Below are 15,268 nucleotides of genomic sequence, written 5' to 3'. Positions count from 1 at the left end.
CCCCCCCCGCCCCCCGTCTCTGTCTCTCTCTGTTAGGATTTGTGTCTGAATGTCCCCCCAAAGCCTCATGCAGTCATGGGGCGGGCTTCTAGAGTGTATGATTGATTCGTGGTCCAATGCTAAGATTATGAGTGTGAGTGCTGCACCTGCCCCTGGGGCGGGTAGTTTGCAATGCTCTTATTGCTTTTGCTGCCTTCTGCTGCCATGAACTGTTGCCCTCTGCCCTGTGCCACCCTGCCTTGGAGCCAGCCAAGTATGGACTGAAACCTCCACAAACTGTGAGCTACATAAACCTTTCCTTCCTTCATTTTGAGTGTCAGATATTTTGTCTCAGCAACAAGAGAAAAGTAACTAAGACACTCTCTTTTTCTTTCCCTCCCTCCCCCCTCCCTTCCTTCTTTCTTTTCTTCCTTCCTTCTTCCCTTCCTCCTTCCCTCCTTCCCTCCCTTCTTCCCTTTTTCCCTTTTTCCTTTCCTCCCTTCCTTCCTCTCTTCCTCTCTTCCTTCCTCCCTCCCTCCCTCCCCTCCCCTTCCTCCAGCATTGGGGTTTAAACCCAGAACCTTTGGAGTGAACTACACTCTCAGCCCTTTTTATTTATTTATTTTTAAATTTTGAGACAGTCACACTAAGTCACTAAATTGCCTAGGCTAGGCTCAAATTTGCAATCCGTGTACCTCAATCTCTAGGAATGCTGGGATTATAGATGTATGCCCAGCTTCTTTAATACTTTTCTTTCTTTCTTCTTCTTTCTTCTTCTTTTTTTTTTTTCATTTTTTTGAGACAGGGTCTCACTCTGTAGTCCAGACTGGCCTTGAACTCACTGTGTAGCCTGTTTTTTTTTTTTTTTTTTTCATTTTTTTGAGACAGGGTCTCACTCTGTAGTCCAGACTGGCCTTGAACTCACTGTGTAGCCTGGGCTTGCCTTGAACTTGCACTGATCCTCCTGCCTCAGCCTTCTGAGTGCTGGGATTACAGGTGTGTGCCACTGTGTCTGGCTCCTTTCATACTTTTCTGATCTATCTTGGTTACTCACCTAGAATATGCCTATATAGCTGGGGATATAGCTCAGCGGTACAGTGCCTTGCTTGGTGAGAGCAAGGTCCTGAGTTTGATTCCTGGTCAAAAAAAAAGAAAGTTCCTGTAGAGTATGCCTATATCTGTGAAGAGAGAGTATGTTATGTCTCATGTCTACATGTCCCCCAAAGCCTGATGCAGTCTTAAATGAGACTTTTTCAAAGGTGGCTGAATCTAAGAGTATGTGATGCTGGGATTAAGGGTGTGTGATTACTGCATCAGCCCACTGATTGGTTTGGCATCGCCCTAGTGCCAGTAACCTAGATAGAGTATAAAAGGAGCAGAAAGATGCTGTTAAGATTCCTTGTTGCTTTTGCTGTCTCCCACCACCATAAACGGTTGCCCCTCTGCCATGTGTCACCCTGCCTTGGAGCCAGCCAATTATGGACTGAAACCTCTACAAACTGTGAGCTAAATAAACCTCTCCTCCTTGAATTTTGGGTGTCAGGTATTTTGTCTCAGCAATGAGAAAAGTAACTAATGCAGAGTATTTTTGAATTGACCTTCTACATCCTGTAGCTGAACTTTACCTAGCCTCTAGGAGACCTGCTTTAACGATGGCTGAAAACCAGAATGTGTAAACGACGTAGGGTGACTTCATGAAATCTTCACTCTAGTTCTAAGACTGCTATTAATAAGATCTGCAACGTTAGGTGAGCTATTCAGCAAAGCAGCAGTGGTAACACTGGCTAACATTTACAAGGAATTTGGAATGAGATCTGGTGCACAGTGAGCCTCCATAAGCTCATCTGCCATTATTATCATTGTCATTGTGACAGATGGCTTATGCTCAGCCCTGAGCACTTGGCATATATTATCTCATTTAATCCTAAGAATTATAAGGTGAGTTTTATTATTCTTGTTGTACAAGGGTGAGCTGAAGCTTACAGAGTTTGAATTATGGGTCCAAGAATGTACAGGATTCCAGCCTGGACGATCTGTCTTCTAAGCCCATGTTCTCAGGTTCTGTTGCTGTACTTGATTTCCTTGGGCCTCAGGTTTATCATAGCAAAGCTTAGGAACTGCACTATTCATCTTTAAAATGCTCTCATTCTAAAATTTCTGCGTATTTTCTCATCCCCTTTACAGTTCCCTTTTTTCTCCCCTCCCCCACCCACTTACTATGGATTTCGCTGGCTTCATCACGGGAGCAGCAGGATGTTTTCCCCATTGAGCTGTGACACTGCATGTGTCAGCACACGACTGCACTGTGGCTTTCTTTTGAGGTCAGGGTGGGAGTGTGGGTTTACGTGCGCTGCTGTTGAGAGAAGAGGAATCTGACTCTTCAATTTTGTTGTGTTATCCTGGCCCACAGCCATGACCACACTGAGTGACACAGAGGGTGACAGGGCTTGAGAAAGGCTCTGTAAGCAGAAGCGACCAGAATCAGCTCTCAGAGCGTGTGGGCCCTGCGTTGCTCTCTGGTAAGATCTGGGCTGGGACACCTGCATTCTCCAGGCCGTTTGAACATGTCCTGTCCTGTAGTTGCTGAGGATCTCTGGAGAGGGCCTCGGAGGAGAGCTTTTCAGACGTTTCATCCTCTGTATGAATAGGGTATCTGGAGTTTCCCAGGGCATTCTGTTGTACTTTCATTGTGATTGATGTTTATAAATCATCTATCTGTCTGTCTGTCTGTCTATCCTCTAATACTTTTTATAGCTGTAACTCAAAAGTTAGAATATTTTGGCATTGGCAGAGCTGGCTTCAGGGATTGGATCTTTTACTTCCTAGCCTGGTGTATCTAGCACACCTGCTTGTGTGGCTTCTGTTTGATCAATCTTTATGTGGGACTTTATTATGGAAAGGGTCAGTGTGTCACTGCTCTGAGGTTTGTGTATCCTTCCACTTAGCCTGAGAGCATTTTAGCAGTCCGAGGGCACCAAATGATCTTATGGCACCACTTAAGTTCTCTCTGCCCAGATTTTTTCACCTAGTAAAGAATGATAGTACCACCTGAACTTTTCAGGTATTGGATATTGAATCAAATGAAAGATGGTATGAAAATATTTCTGAAAATTATGAATTTTCTATAAACATTAGTTGTTTTAGGAGCTATAAAACAAAAGTAATTCCTTTAATCACCAAGAAGAGCAAAAGCTGTTAAATGTTTATATGCTGATTTTTCCCAGTATATATTATGTAGTGAAAATAATATCTTATAGTAAAATGTCCTATTTTTCTTGTTATTGTATGCCAACTGGAAGGCTAAGAGTTAAGTCATTCTAGAAACTATCTGCGTATTATGAGTATTCAGCTAATAAGCACTGGTATTATTCAAGGTGGTTAGTGGCTCTTTTATGGAAGTACATTAATTTTGCATTAATTCTGATTTTATTAATTCATCATAACATCAAGGGCTAGTTTGAAATTGTATAAAAGACATTAATAGCATAAACAAAATTATAAGCCAAATAAGAATTCTTCTATATACGTAGAACATGATTACATTATAAGTAAAGGCTTGACATGCATTTACTAATTCTGATTGGTCTAGATTGAAAATGTGTTTAATTCACATATTTCATTAAAGCAAATATTCCCCATCCTCTTACTCTAAATGAACGAGATGACTCCATTTCTATTTTTCTTGATTGGTAAACCATGCTTGGGGAGACCATCTGGAGATTGTTGGGTTTCTGCCAAAGATTTAAATCAGGCTCGCAAAAAGCTACCTGTCTAAGGCAAGAAACCACACCAATTTAATGGAAAAGACCACACTTCTATTTTACCAACTGGTAAAAGAAAAAGAGAAAAATTTTAGTATTTGCTTCACAATGTAATCTAATATAGTCCTATATTATAGGTAACAGTATTTCAAAATATAATTATTGAGGAAATCAGGGAACCTAAGTGCTGGAATTCAGGTGATTAATTACAAGTCTGCTGGGAAGGCTGATCCAGACATTGTGGTGCTGGCGGCAAATGTTTCAGGTAAAAAGGAGAGACTAGGCAGGAGCAGGGAGAGAGACGCCAAGTTGAAAACCACCCCAGACTTCTCTGCAGGCAGAACTAAAAGCCCTGGACCTGTGTGGGTTTGGTATAATGTGATGATAATCCTTTTAAATTTTTTTAAACAGATTTCTGCTTGGCAGAGCAATCAAATGCAAGAAGGACTAATCTGTCTCCATTCTGAGTACTGGCAAGGCTCCTCCACCCCAGACATGGTTCTGGGGTCCATCTGAGGTCAGCCGTGTGAAGATGATCAGCGCTTTCTTAGCATGACGACCTTGGACCATGTGATCGCTACCCATCAGTCAGAGTGGGTCTCCTTCAATGAAGAGACACTCTTTCCTGTCCTTTCTGAGGGTAAGGAGTGCTTTTATTTCCTAAAAGGACAAGATTAGTGAAGAACCTTGCCTGTTTGTTATTATGGATTCTGCCTGATCATTCTTTGAATAAGATCTTAATAAAGGAAAAAGATCCAGTTTGGTCACGTCCCTGATATTTATGACTTCTTCCACGTAGAAACCCAGAGGAAGCATCTTGGTAACCTTAGGACCCTAAAACCAGGCCTAGAAACACCAAAGTCTTGGTTCTTTCCTTCCAAGGAATAAAACGATATTTATGAAGTGCTTCACTGGCAACCTTTCTTATGGTTACATCCTACCAGCAATTTGGGCTTTCTCTGTTTTTAAAGTGTATTGTTACAGTGGCAGGCTCTGTGGCGGGCTCTGGTGCCATATTGCTTGAGCTGAGATCCTGACCTCATCACAGATGAATGGTGTGCCCTTGGAAAAATTATTATTTACTGTCTCTGCGGATAGTTCCATTATCTGTACAGTCATTGTGGTACCTACCTCAGGAGTCTTTGTGCGGATTAAATGAATTAACATATATAAAGTACTTAGAACAGTGCCTGGCCTGTGGAAAGAACTCAATACTGTCATCCTTGAGCACAGTAAAGGTGGTTATAGTGCTTCTTAGGAACTAAGGTTCAAGACTGAAGGTTAGGGGAGGGTCCAGGAAATCTTGCAGAGCTGTGTCATTTCATTCTGTTCTACCTCACCTGCCAGTGCCATGTGAAATCATCCCGCCTTCACTTGCAGCACTTGGAAAGTGTGAGTCTACAGATACTCCATCCAGGACAGTGTCTGTATGACCAGTGATCCCTTGAAATACTGCAAATTTGAATTAAGTGCTAAAAGTGTAACACACTTATCCTGAATTTTAAAGACTTAGCTAGTTGAAAAGCTAAAAGTTAAATATCTTACCAATTTTTATTTTTATTGCATGTTGAAAGTATAAATTTAGAACATATTGTATAGAAATGCATATTATTAGAAATAGTTGCTGATCCTGGAGATATACCTTAGTGGTAGAATACATATGGCAGGTGCTGAGTTCCATCTTCTTACTCCCCAAAAAACTGCCAGGTGTGGAGATGCACACCTGTAATCCCAGCTGTTCTGGAGACTGACACAGGAGGATCACAATTTGGATGCCAGCTTAGGCTACAGAGCAAGATCCCATCTCAAAATTAAAAAAAAAAAAAAAAAAAAAGGATAGGGATGTAGCTCAGTGGTAAAGCACTTGACTAGCATGCACAAGGCCCTGGATTCTATCTCAGGTACCACCAAAGAAAAACCAACCCTGATCATTTTTACTTTTTCATATGTGCCTATTAGAAAATTTTAAATTATATGTGTGGGTCACCTTTTATTTCTCTTAGACAGTACTAGGCTAAAGGCTTTGATTACATATAGGTCACCAGTTTCTTTGGCTAGTGCTAGGAAAAAGGACTTTCATATTAGTTCTTTGCTTTTTAAAAATTTTCACATAGCAAAATTGACTTTGCATATTATAATTTCATGAATTTGAGCATGTGTATAGACTGTATTCTGTATATAGTTCCTTTACTTTCACCTTTTTTTAGGGGTATAAAATATCCCAGGAAAATCCTCTAGGTCACTGAGCTGGTCATTAGTGCAGAGTTTGCGTCTGGGGCTTGCACACTCTCACGCATTTGAGGTAGAGTTTTGAATTGGAATTCCATGTGTTTAGTCTGGAGAGAAGCTCAGCCGTTCAACCTCCATCTCTACAGTCTCTGTCACCTTTCTTTGTCCCACTCAGCTTAGGTTTGTCACTTGTTGGAGCTCTGTAGGCCTTTTTCATTTGTGTTGCCCAAGCATTGGAGTAGATGCTGCAACCCAAAGAGTGACCAAGCTGGGTACAGTGGCACACAACTGCAATCCCAGTACTCTGAAAGGCTGAGGCAGGAGGGTTGCAAGCTTAAGCTCAGCCTGGGCGATTTAGCAATTTAGTGAGACCCTGCCTCAAAGTAAAAAGTGTAGCTCAGTGTGAAAGTCCCACATTCAATCCCCAGTACCATCAAAAAACTTTTTAAAAAGTGACCAAGACTCCTTTCACAGCCTGTACCCCAGATACTGACTGGGGGTGTGCTGAGGTCATTGGATTCACATATTATGAGGGAAACAGTCTGTGACCGTAGAGACAGACCGGCATGGCTGTGTCATCTGTCCTTCCGTGATAATGGCAAGTGCTGAAGTCACCCTTTGCCTCTCAGAGACAGTTCGGTGAATGCTCTTCCTCATGTGACAGTGGTGTCTGCTCTCCGTTTCAGGGGGTGCTGAGGAACACCTCCCTGGGCTGTCATCTTCCTCAGACCAGTCTGAGAGCTCTTCTGTGGGGAACCAGGCGGTGGATGGAGGCTCTCGGGACCTTTCCCACTCCGAGCAAGATGACTCCTCTGAAAAGCTGGGCCTCATCTCTGAATCTGCCTCTCCTCCTGGGAGCCCTGAGCAGCCCCCACCTGACCTGGCCTCGGCCATCAGCAACTGGGTTCAATTTGAAGACGACACACCCTGGGCCAGCTCCTCACCACCTCATCAGGAAACAGGTGGGGACAGGCAGAGGCTTGCCACATGCCCTGCACGGAGCTTTCCATGAGAGGTGTGAGGCGGCTGGCGTTCTGTTTTACCTGCTCAGAGCCTGGAAGCACCTGCACATAGGAAAGAGCAGACATAGATCTCATCTACTTTTTAGTAGTTCTCTAATTGGTTTTTGTTGACGTAGCATACAAAAGACTTTACACGTTCAGGTTGTTTTCAACCTCCACCTTTGTCTTTGGAAGGATACCAGCATTTTTATCTATTAGAGATTGGAGTTGCATTTACTTAGCATTTATATTGTAAGCTTCTTATACGTAGATGTTTCTCAAAGTGTGGCCCGCTGGGTGTCTCTAATAGAGTTCCCAGCGAGACTAGTTAAACATGGGCATTCTCAGGCCCTGGGCCTCCGGAGTCCAAATCCCCAGGGATGGAGATGATCATAAATGATAAAGCTCTTCTCTTATGGCAATGAAATGGCCAGTAACTGCTCTAGGAACCTCAGAGAAGCCAGGCAGTTATTAGTGCCCACCCTAGTGATGTAGCTACTTAATGTGTTGGGCACTGAGGTATGCCAGGTATGATTAGACAGCCTTGGGGACTGTGTTAGTTGCAGCTGTATTGAATTACCAGAAACTAGTGGCTTACACAACACAAGTCTATCCTCTTTTTTTGTTTATTTTATTTTATTTTTTTTTTTGGTTTTTTTCCGGTACCAGGAATTGAACTCATGACCTTGTGCTTGCCAGGCAGGTGCTGTGCCGCTGAGCTAAATCCCCAGCCCAAGTCTGTCCTCTTACAGTTCTGCACTGCAGTAGTCGCATGAGTGTGAGTGGGCTAAAATCAAGGAGTCACAGGGCTGCAGTCATTTCTGGGGGCCCTAGGGAATCTGTTTCATGGCCCCTTACAGCTTGTGCAGGCTGCCTATGTTCTTTCACATGGGACCTTTAGTTGTCATCAAAGCCAGGAGTGTTGCACAGTCTGAAATGACCTCATTCCCTAACTTGCGCCTCCCTCTTCCATTTTTAAGGACCCTTGTGATGATAATAGGCTGTGAGGATAAGGTCCTTGTCTCAGGTCCTTTACGTAATCATAGGCAAAATCCCTTTTGCCATGTAAGGTACCATATCCACAGGTTCTGGGGGTTGGAATGTGGATGTCTTCCACGGTTGGGAGTGTATTATTCTGTCTTCTGCAGAGATCTATTAGCAAAAAACGGGGTGGGTATGTTTTCTCTGGTGGTTGTTTAAATATTTTGCTAGTTTTAACTAATTAAGAATAATTCCTTGGTTTTGAAACATGTTTTCAACCACAATAAAAATTGATTGAAGTAAATATAAAGCATGATGTTACCACATAATAAACATTTCAGTTTTTACTTAATAATTTGCATATTTATATATACTTTTTCATTTAAGCATCAAATTTTCAGTGAATTGTTGGTGAGAGAACCATAACAAAGCCACGTGAATGAGTGACAAGTTCAGGCAGGCTTCCAGTCTTACTGGAACACCTAACACTGATCCTTACCGAACACCTAACGCTGGCATGACCATGGGGTAATCATTACACATGGATGGAAAAGTCATTGAATGCTGCTGCCGTGGCTTGAATATTTTGTCTCTGCAAAGTTCGTGTTGAATTCTAATCTTAAATGTGTGGGTACTAAGAAATGGGGCTCTGAAACGGTGACCAGAACGTGAAAGCAGAGCCTTTGTGAATGGGACTAGTGCCCTTATAAAAGGGCTCGAGGGAAATTTCCCCCATTTGATAATGCGGTGTCTGTCCCTTTTGCCATGGGAGGGCACAGCTAGAAGCTGCCACCCATGAGGAATAGCCCTGACCAGAGCCCAGATAACCTGTGGGTTCCTTGCTCTTGGATTTTACAGCTTCTGGAACTGTAAACAATCAACTCCTATTGTTTATAAACTGTCATGTCTAAGATATTTTATTGTAGTGGCAGGGACAGACTAAGAAAGCAGCAGTGAATTAATATAGAAGTATTTTTAAAGATTTTTAATAGCATAGGTGTATTGGATACTGCCTCTCTCAGACACGTTGTTCTGTGTTTTCCTTGGGTTATGTCCTGTGCTCTTCATAATACTCATATAAAGAAGGGATTAATATTCTATTTATTTTTCTGTGAGAAAACTGAGAAAACCTCAATTTTGCTTAGCAGTATCCTTGATGAAAGGCCAGAAACTACTAATCTTACTGAATCCAAATTCTTGAGTAAGTCTTTTTAAATATTCCCTGAGACAGACTGGGAACTAAGCATAAAGCGCTTTTTTTTTTTGGTTTTTCTCCGGTACCGGAAACTGAACTCACAACCTTGCGCTTGCCAGGCAGGCACTTTTGCCGCTGAGCTAAATCCCCAGCCCCGCATAAAGCACTTTTGTTTCTTCCCAATAGTATAATGTTTGATTTTGGAAAAAAGAAAAGTCATATTGAAAAAATGGGGTTTAAAATAATTTTTAATTAAAAAATCAATTTACAAATCAAAGTAATATAAAAAATGTTGGATGAACAAAAAGTATTTTAAAGACATGGTGCAGCTAACACTACACGATTCTTCCACACTACCATGTCCTAGTTCCGCTTCTAGTTCCAATAAAATTCTATTGACAAAATCAAGTGGTGAACCTGATTTTGCTACTTTGATTTAATATTTCTAAAATATTCATTAAAGTGTTACTTTGACAGCTGAACTTTTGGGTACTCCCAAAATTTTGCGCCCAACGCAAGTTTGTAATTTGCTTTCCCCATATTCCAACCCTGTATTCTTTTTTTTTTTTTTTTTTTTTTTTTGGTTTTTCTCCGGTACCAGGAACTGAACTCATGACCTTGCGCTTGCTAGGCAGGCGTTTTGCCGCTGAGCTAAATCCCCAGCCCCCGCAACCCTGTATTCTGAAGATAGATTCGGCAGTATTACTAGAAAACCAGTCCAGAAATAACTTCCAAATATGTATGAACACAATTTTGGCTTGAAAACTGCTCAGACATTAGTAACCCCGTCTGTTGCCATGTACGAGAATTTCACTCACTGTGGGGCTGGCGCTGTCTGCCTGAGGGGGAGCCGGTAGGAAGATTTACCAGCCGACTTGATGCCTGATGAGTAGGCACGAAGCGGAACGAGCCATGCATGGAGCTTGCACCCTCCTCAGGTAGTGTTGCTAATACAGGAACCCAGGACTCTGCAGAGTATTAGCATGATTTAATTTTTTTTTTTTTTTAGTACCGGGAATAGAACTCATGACCTCACACTTGCCGGGCAGGTGCTGTGCTGCTGAGCTATGTCTCTGGCCCTTAATTTTTCTTTTTTTCTGACAAAGTCTCACTATGTATTGCAGGCTGACCTTTAACTCGGTTATGTAGCCCATGCTGGTCTCAGACTCACATTGATCCTTCTGCCTCAGCCTCCCAAGTACTGGGATTACAGGCATACGCCACCATGCTCTGCTAAAAAATTACTTTTAAACAAAAAGATAAAAAGGCAACACGCTGGGCGTGGTGGCATACACCTGTAATCCCAGCACTCAGAAGGCTGAGGCAGGAGGATCATTGCGAGTTCAAAACCAGCCTGGGCTCCAAAGTGAGCTCAAGGCCAGCCTGAACTGCATAGAGAGACCCTGTCTCAAAAAGAACAACAACAAAAAAAGGGTAACATCCCAAGTCTGCTGATACCCACCTTGACCCATCAGTGAATCTACTGCCAACTCCCTGGATTTCTTCCCTTGGACTGTGCTTAACAATAAGGAAGAGTTGTTTGTAGAACTAAACTCAAGTGATAAAAAACAGAAACTAGGCCTTTAGCCCTCTCAGCATGGATAGTGTAGACTTTCCTCTGTTTAGATAGTTGTTCTATTCTGGCGGCTGTTGGGCAACTCAGATTTTAATTTGAACCCAAAATGTTTAGACCCATGTCGTGTGTGTTAAGCACTATACGTGCAATTGCAGGCCTTACACAGAAATAACAGATATGTGCCCCAAGTTCCTCAGTGTCGGAGACATTGTGAGACTTGTACTCACTGGTGCCTGCTCAGGTCTTTTGGTCATGCTTAGTATGGTGGTATAGTAGGCTGCATAATTTGAAACCTGTAAATGTTATCTTTTGGATGGGGAGATAATCCTGGGTTACCTGTGTGGGCTGTAAATGCAATCACATGCACCCTGGGCTACCTGTGTGAGTGTGTGGGCCTGAAATGCAATTGCCTGCCCTGCTAGAAGGGTGGCAGAGAGGAAGACAAAGATGCTGGCCTTAGGGGCTAGGGATTTAGCTCAGCAGCACAGCGCCTGCCTGGCAAGTGCAAGGTCGTGAGTTCGATTCCTGGTACCGGGAAAAAAAAAGATGCTGGCCTTAAAGATGAGAGAGATGAAGCCACAGCCAAACAATGCAGGGAGCCACCAACACCCGGGAGAGGCAAGGAACAGATTCTCCCCTCAAGCCTGTGGAGGGGGCGTGGTCCTGCTGACATCTTAATTTCAGCAAGGGATTTTAATTTCAGACTTCTGACCTCTAGAACCATGACAGAAGAGGTTACCCTTCTTTTAATCTCCCGAGTTTGTGGTCATTTGTAGAGCAGCCACAGGAAACTAACACACTAAGAGTCTAAATTCTTAAAATGGGACCATTTGCTTAGGGTTGAGGATGAGTTGGCCTGGTCCAGCGATCATCTGTAATAGCATGGACTGTTTATCTGTGTGCCCCACTATGCCTTACCTCCAAAGCTTACAGCGCTTTAGAATTCACTCACTGCATAAGTGGGTATTTATTAAGCACTTTATCTCTTTAGTTCTGCTAGGTGTGGACATTCAGAGCCATGGTAGAGTGATCAGAATTTAACAGGAGTCCATTGAGCTCTGGAGGGGTGCTATGGCAGGAAACCAGAGCCAACTTGTGCCCTTGTGATTTCCTTCATCTGCTTCCAGTTGATGTCAGCTGCGTGTCTTCCTCTGCGTGTCTTTCAACCAATGCATCTGTGTTGTTGTTAATGTTTCCCATTTCATGGTAGCTGAAAAGTTGGAACTGGCTCTAAGAAAGCAGTGAGTATGAGGAGAAACGTTTGCTTCAGAGGATTATTTTATAGCCGGGTTGACTTACTGTCTTTTTCTGTGAAGGAATAAGTCAGGATTCAAAGTACCCTCCTTGCTAGTTATCAGTTCCTTTCAGGGTCTCCCCAGAGAGCTCTCATAGTTTTGCAGTAGACCAGTGGTGCCTACCTGGAGGAAACTCACAGCGAGTTAGTCAGTGTATGTAAAATGAGTGATCTGGTGATTTTTAGCCTAATCTGACAATCTGGAAATGATTTATTCATCAATACTTGCTTCTCCACTCTTTAAAAAAAATGCTTGTTTGTTTGTTGTATTTAGTTTCTTAATTTCCACCAGTCAGATCTTGCATCTGTTTTGGGCCCTACCTTCACCCATGTATATCAAATAGACTTTTTAAATATGAATAACACATACAGAGAATGGAATTGGGACAGAGATGGCTGACGTACTGTATATAAATGTGCAAAAATTTGGAATCTTTGTCGTAGGTCTGGGGTATGTAGGTGCGTCTCTGTGCATGCAAGTGGAGTTTAGTCAGAGAAAGTAATTCTTTACTTCAACCGTCTTCCCAGTCACATCAGTATCACCTGAGCAAATGGACTCTTTCCTGTAAGATTCAGTTGCGATGTGAAATTTCTCCCACTTTATTCCCCATATTTTATTAGTTTCTATTAAATGCCCAGACTTTTAAATTAGATATCTTTGAATTGGATGAAAGGAAAAAATGTTTATGCTGGTAGCTGTACCATTCATCTTCTCTGGATTTCCTTATAGGAGAAGGTCTAGGCTCAAGAGAAATAAGTGAGAAGATGAGGAAGAGAAGTGGGGCTGAGGGCATTTTCCTAGTCTTGATTTCTGGAAGGACAAGTGAAGCCTTATTTAGCCAGTTGCCCCATACCTGAAAACCCTGACTTACAAAGAAAAGCTAGAAAACAAAGGATAGCACACATGCACACACAAAGAGTAGCCAAGTAGACAAACCTATGTGGGATATTTCTATCCCCCTCTCAGCTTCTTTACTTCACTCTTTGAAGTCTTTCTGGCAGATAGAGAGCAAAAGACAAAAGAATATATCTTTTAAACTGTTCCCCCTAAGAATAAAGCCAAGGGAGCATTGGATTTCAGCCTGGAATGAGAATGTACTATTTGCCCTAATTAAAATGCAAAGAGGCTGCAGGCCCAGTGGAGTTAGGGACAAAGGGACTGTCAGTGATAGATCTCTTATTTTTATGGCATTTAAATGGCCAGAAGCTGCACTGGGGAGCTTAAACAAGCCAAGGGGTTGTTAGTCCCCACCCTGGTGGCCTGGCTGCTTATTTTATGTGCACTGAAGCATACCAAGAGTGACTGGATAACCAGGAGCAACAGTTGGTGGGGAAAACAACTTTAGAAATGCTCCAGTCCACCGGGGAACAACTTCCTCTGGACTTTAACTAGGGCAAGATTTGAAGTGAATAAGGACAATCATGGTTGGTCTGGGAAAAAGCAATACATGATCTCTCCTAGAAAAATATGATTATTAAAGTAAAGTGAGAGCAACAAAAGTCTTTTTCCAGCTCTATCTATTGGAAAGAGAGTAGTGTCAGTTCTTAGGACCTGAGGATACTGGGAACGAAGGGCAGATAAAATCATTCCTCTTGAATCTTGCATGAAAACTGTGCTCTATTAAAACTCCTAAAATGTGGTGAAGGCCAATGTGAGATTTATCTCTGATTTAGTAAGCTTGGACTATGTTGGTAAATGTTAATCTTTGAAAAGATTTTTATAAAGAACTTTAAATGTCAAATACTTAAACTGAAGACTTGGATTGTCTACAAGAGCCCTGTTCACATCTTAGTATGATGGTGCCACAGGACGTAAGGTTATGTGGTGAGAAAGTATAAACAGATGTATTGGGAAATGTGTTTACTGAGCTAGATGCCTCGATGCTGTGCTCTGAGTCAGGAGTAGAACCAAAGTGTAAGAACAAACAACAACAGTGAAAATCCACAAAAAATTTCTGGCAGATCTGTTCAAATCTAAGTCAGATCTTCCTATTGTTCTGTAAAGAAATTTTTTGGTAATGAACCTCATCCTCACTGGAGTTTTATCCATACTTGGTCCATGAGCAATACTGTTACTGACTTTTCCTCACTGCAAAGTTTGACTAACATACACAAGATCTCATCATGCTTTTAAAATTCCACCTCACCCCAGGAAGAACATGGCAATCAGCTCACCTGTCAACTCAAATCTTTATGAAGGTTTTCTCCCAGTAAACACTGACTTTAAGCATGTGCATTTTACAAGTGTGAATGTGCTTAAGTATGTTTGCTAATGCTTGCAAAATGACTGAAAGAGCAAAGTTCATTCCAAAAACTTTTTAAAAAGCACAAAAAGTAAGGCACTATTATCAGCATAGGCTTCCTGTTCACTTGTCATTTTATGTGCTGACCTTCCTCTGTGGACATGGCAATTTTCAGCAAGGCCAGGGTTGAATTGGACCCATTATGCAGATACTGCAGGATGTGCATAATTACAAACAAAAAAACTTTCATTTCCAGAACACTTGTCCCACAGCCCAAGCAAAACACTAATATTCCCTTGTGCTTCAAATGTCTTCCCTAAAATCTTGGGCTCAGGCCTTCCCATTGTGTCTGGGGTTGCTAATTATCTGGACCCAGAGAAAGAAGCACTTGTTTGGGGGAGGACCAGCAATGACGCCAGCCATGGAAGAGGGAGGCAAGGGGTGACAGCTGAGGGCTGTCATCCGAAAGACCAGCCCAGCAGTTCATTTCTGTTATGCTGTTTATTCTGGCGACGGGGGTGGGGGTGTGGAATCCCGACTCCTGGGTGAATGTGTAGACAAGGCCCGCTGCATTAGCATGCATATGTATTTCCCTTCTCAACAGAGCCACTCTTATTTTCTTTTAATACCTTGAATTGTTCTTCTCCGCTTCTAATGTAATTTATGACCTCCGGAGCACATGCCAGGAATAAATCTCAGCTGAGCCCTTCCTTTCCCTGGCCTCCTCTCTGGTCCACCCCTCTACCTTTCCTGCTGCTCCAGACAAGCTCACTGCTGCTCTTGCTGATTGCTCTGCCCTGAGGGCCCTTCCTCCACATTTTCACTCAGAATTCTGCTCAAGCGTGGCCTCCTCAGGGAGGCTCAGAGCACTGTATGCCTCACCTCTAGCTTTGCCTGCCTTAAATTTCTTTACAGCCTGTGTCTCTACCTAAACGAGGTCATATGCTTATTAGTTTGCTTGTTTATTATCTCTCTACCCCATAGAGGGAAGCAATTTTCCTCTCTAATT

General features: G+C 42.5%; 1 protein-coding gene across 1 annotated transcript in view; it reads left to right on the top strand.

Moving 5' to 3' along the window:
* Positions 1–4,151: 4,151 nt before the first annotated feature.
* Ston2 (stonin 2) overlaps positions 4,152–15,268 on the top strand; it is a gene marked incomplete at its 5' end in the record, with an annotated part of 100,219 nt that continues 89,102 nt past the window's right edge. Inside the window, 2 exon segments of the mRNA XM_013517229.1 lie at positions 4,152–4,380; positions 6,656–6,931. Coding sequence (XP_013372683.1) covers positions 4,293–4,380; positions 6,656–6,931 — 364 coding nt within the window.

Source organism: Chinchilla lanigera, unplaced genomic scaffold (genome assembly GCF_000276665.1).
Source record: "Chinchilla lanigera isolate Chin_1 unplaced genomic scaffold, ChiLan1.0 scaffold00037, whole genome shotgun sequence".
NCBI classification, from domain to species: Eukaryota; Metazoa; Chordata; class Mammalia; order Rodentia; family Chinchillidae; genus Chinchilla; species Chinchilla lanigera.
The sequence above is the reverse complement of the archived record's forward strand: the minus strand, read 5'-3'. Positions and strand labels throughout refer to the sequence as shown.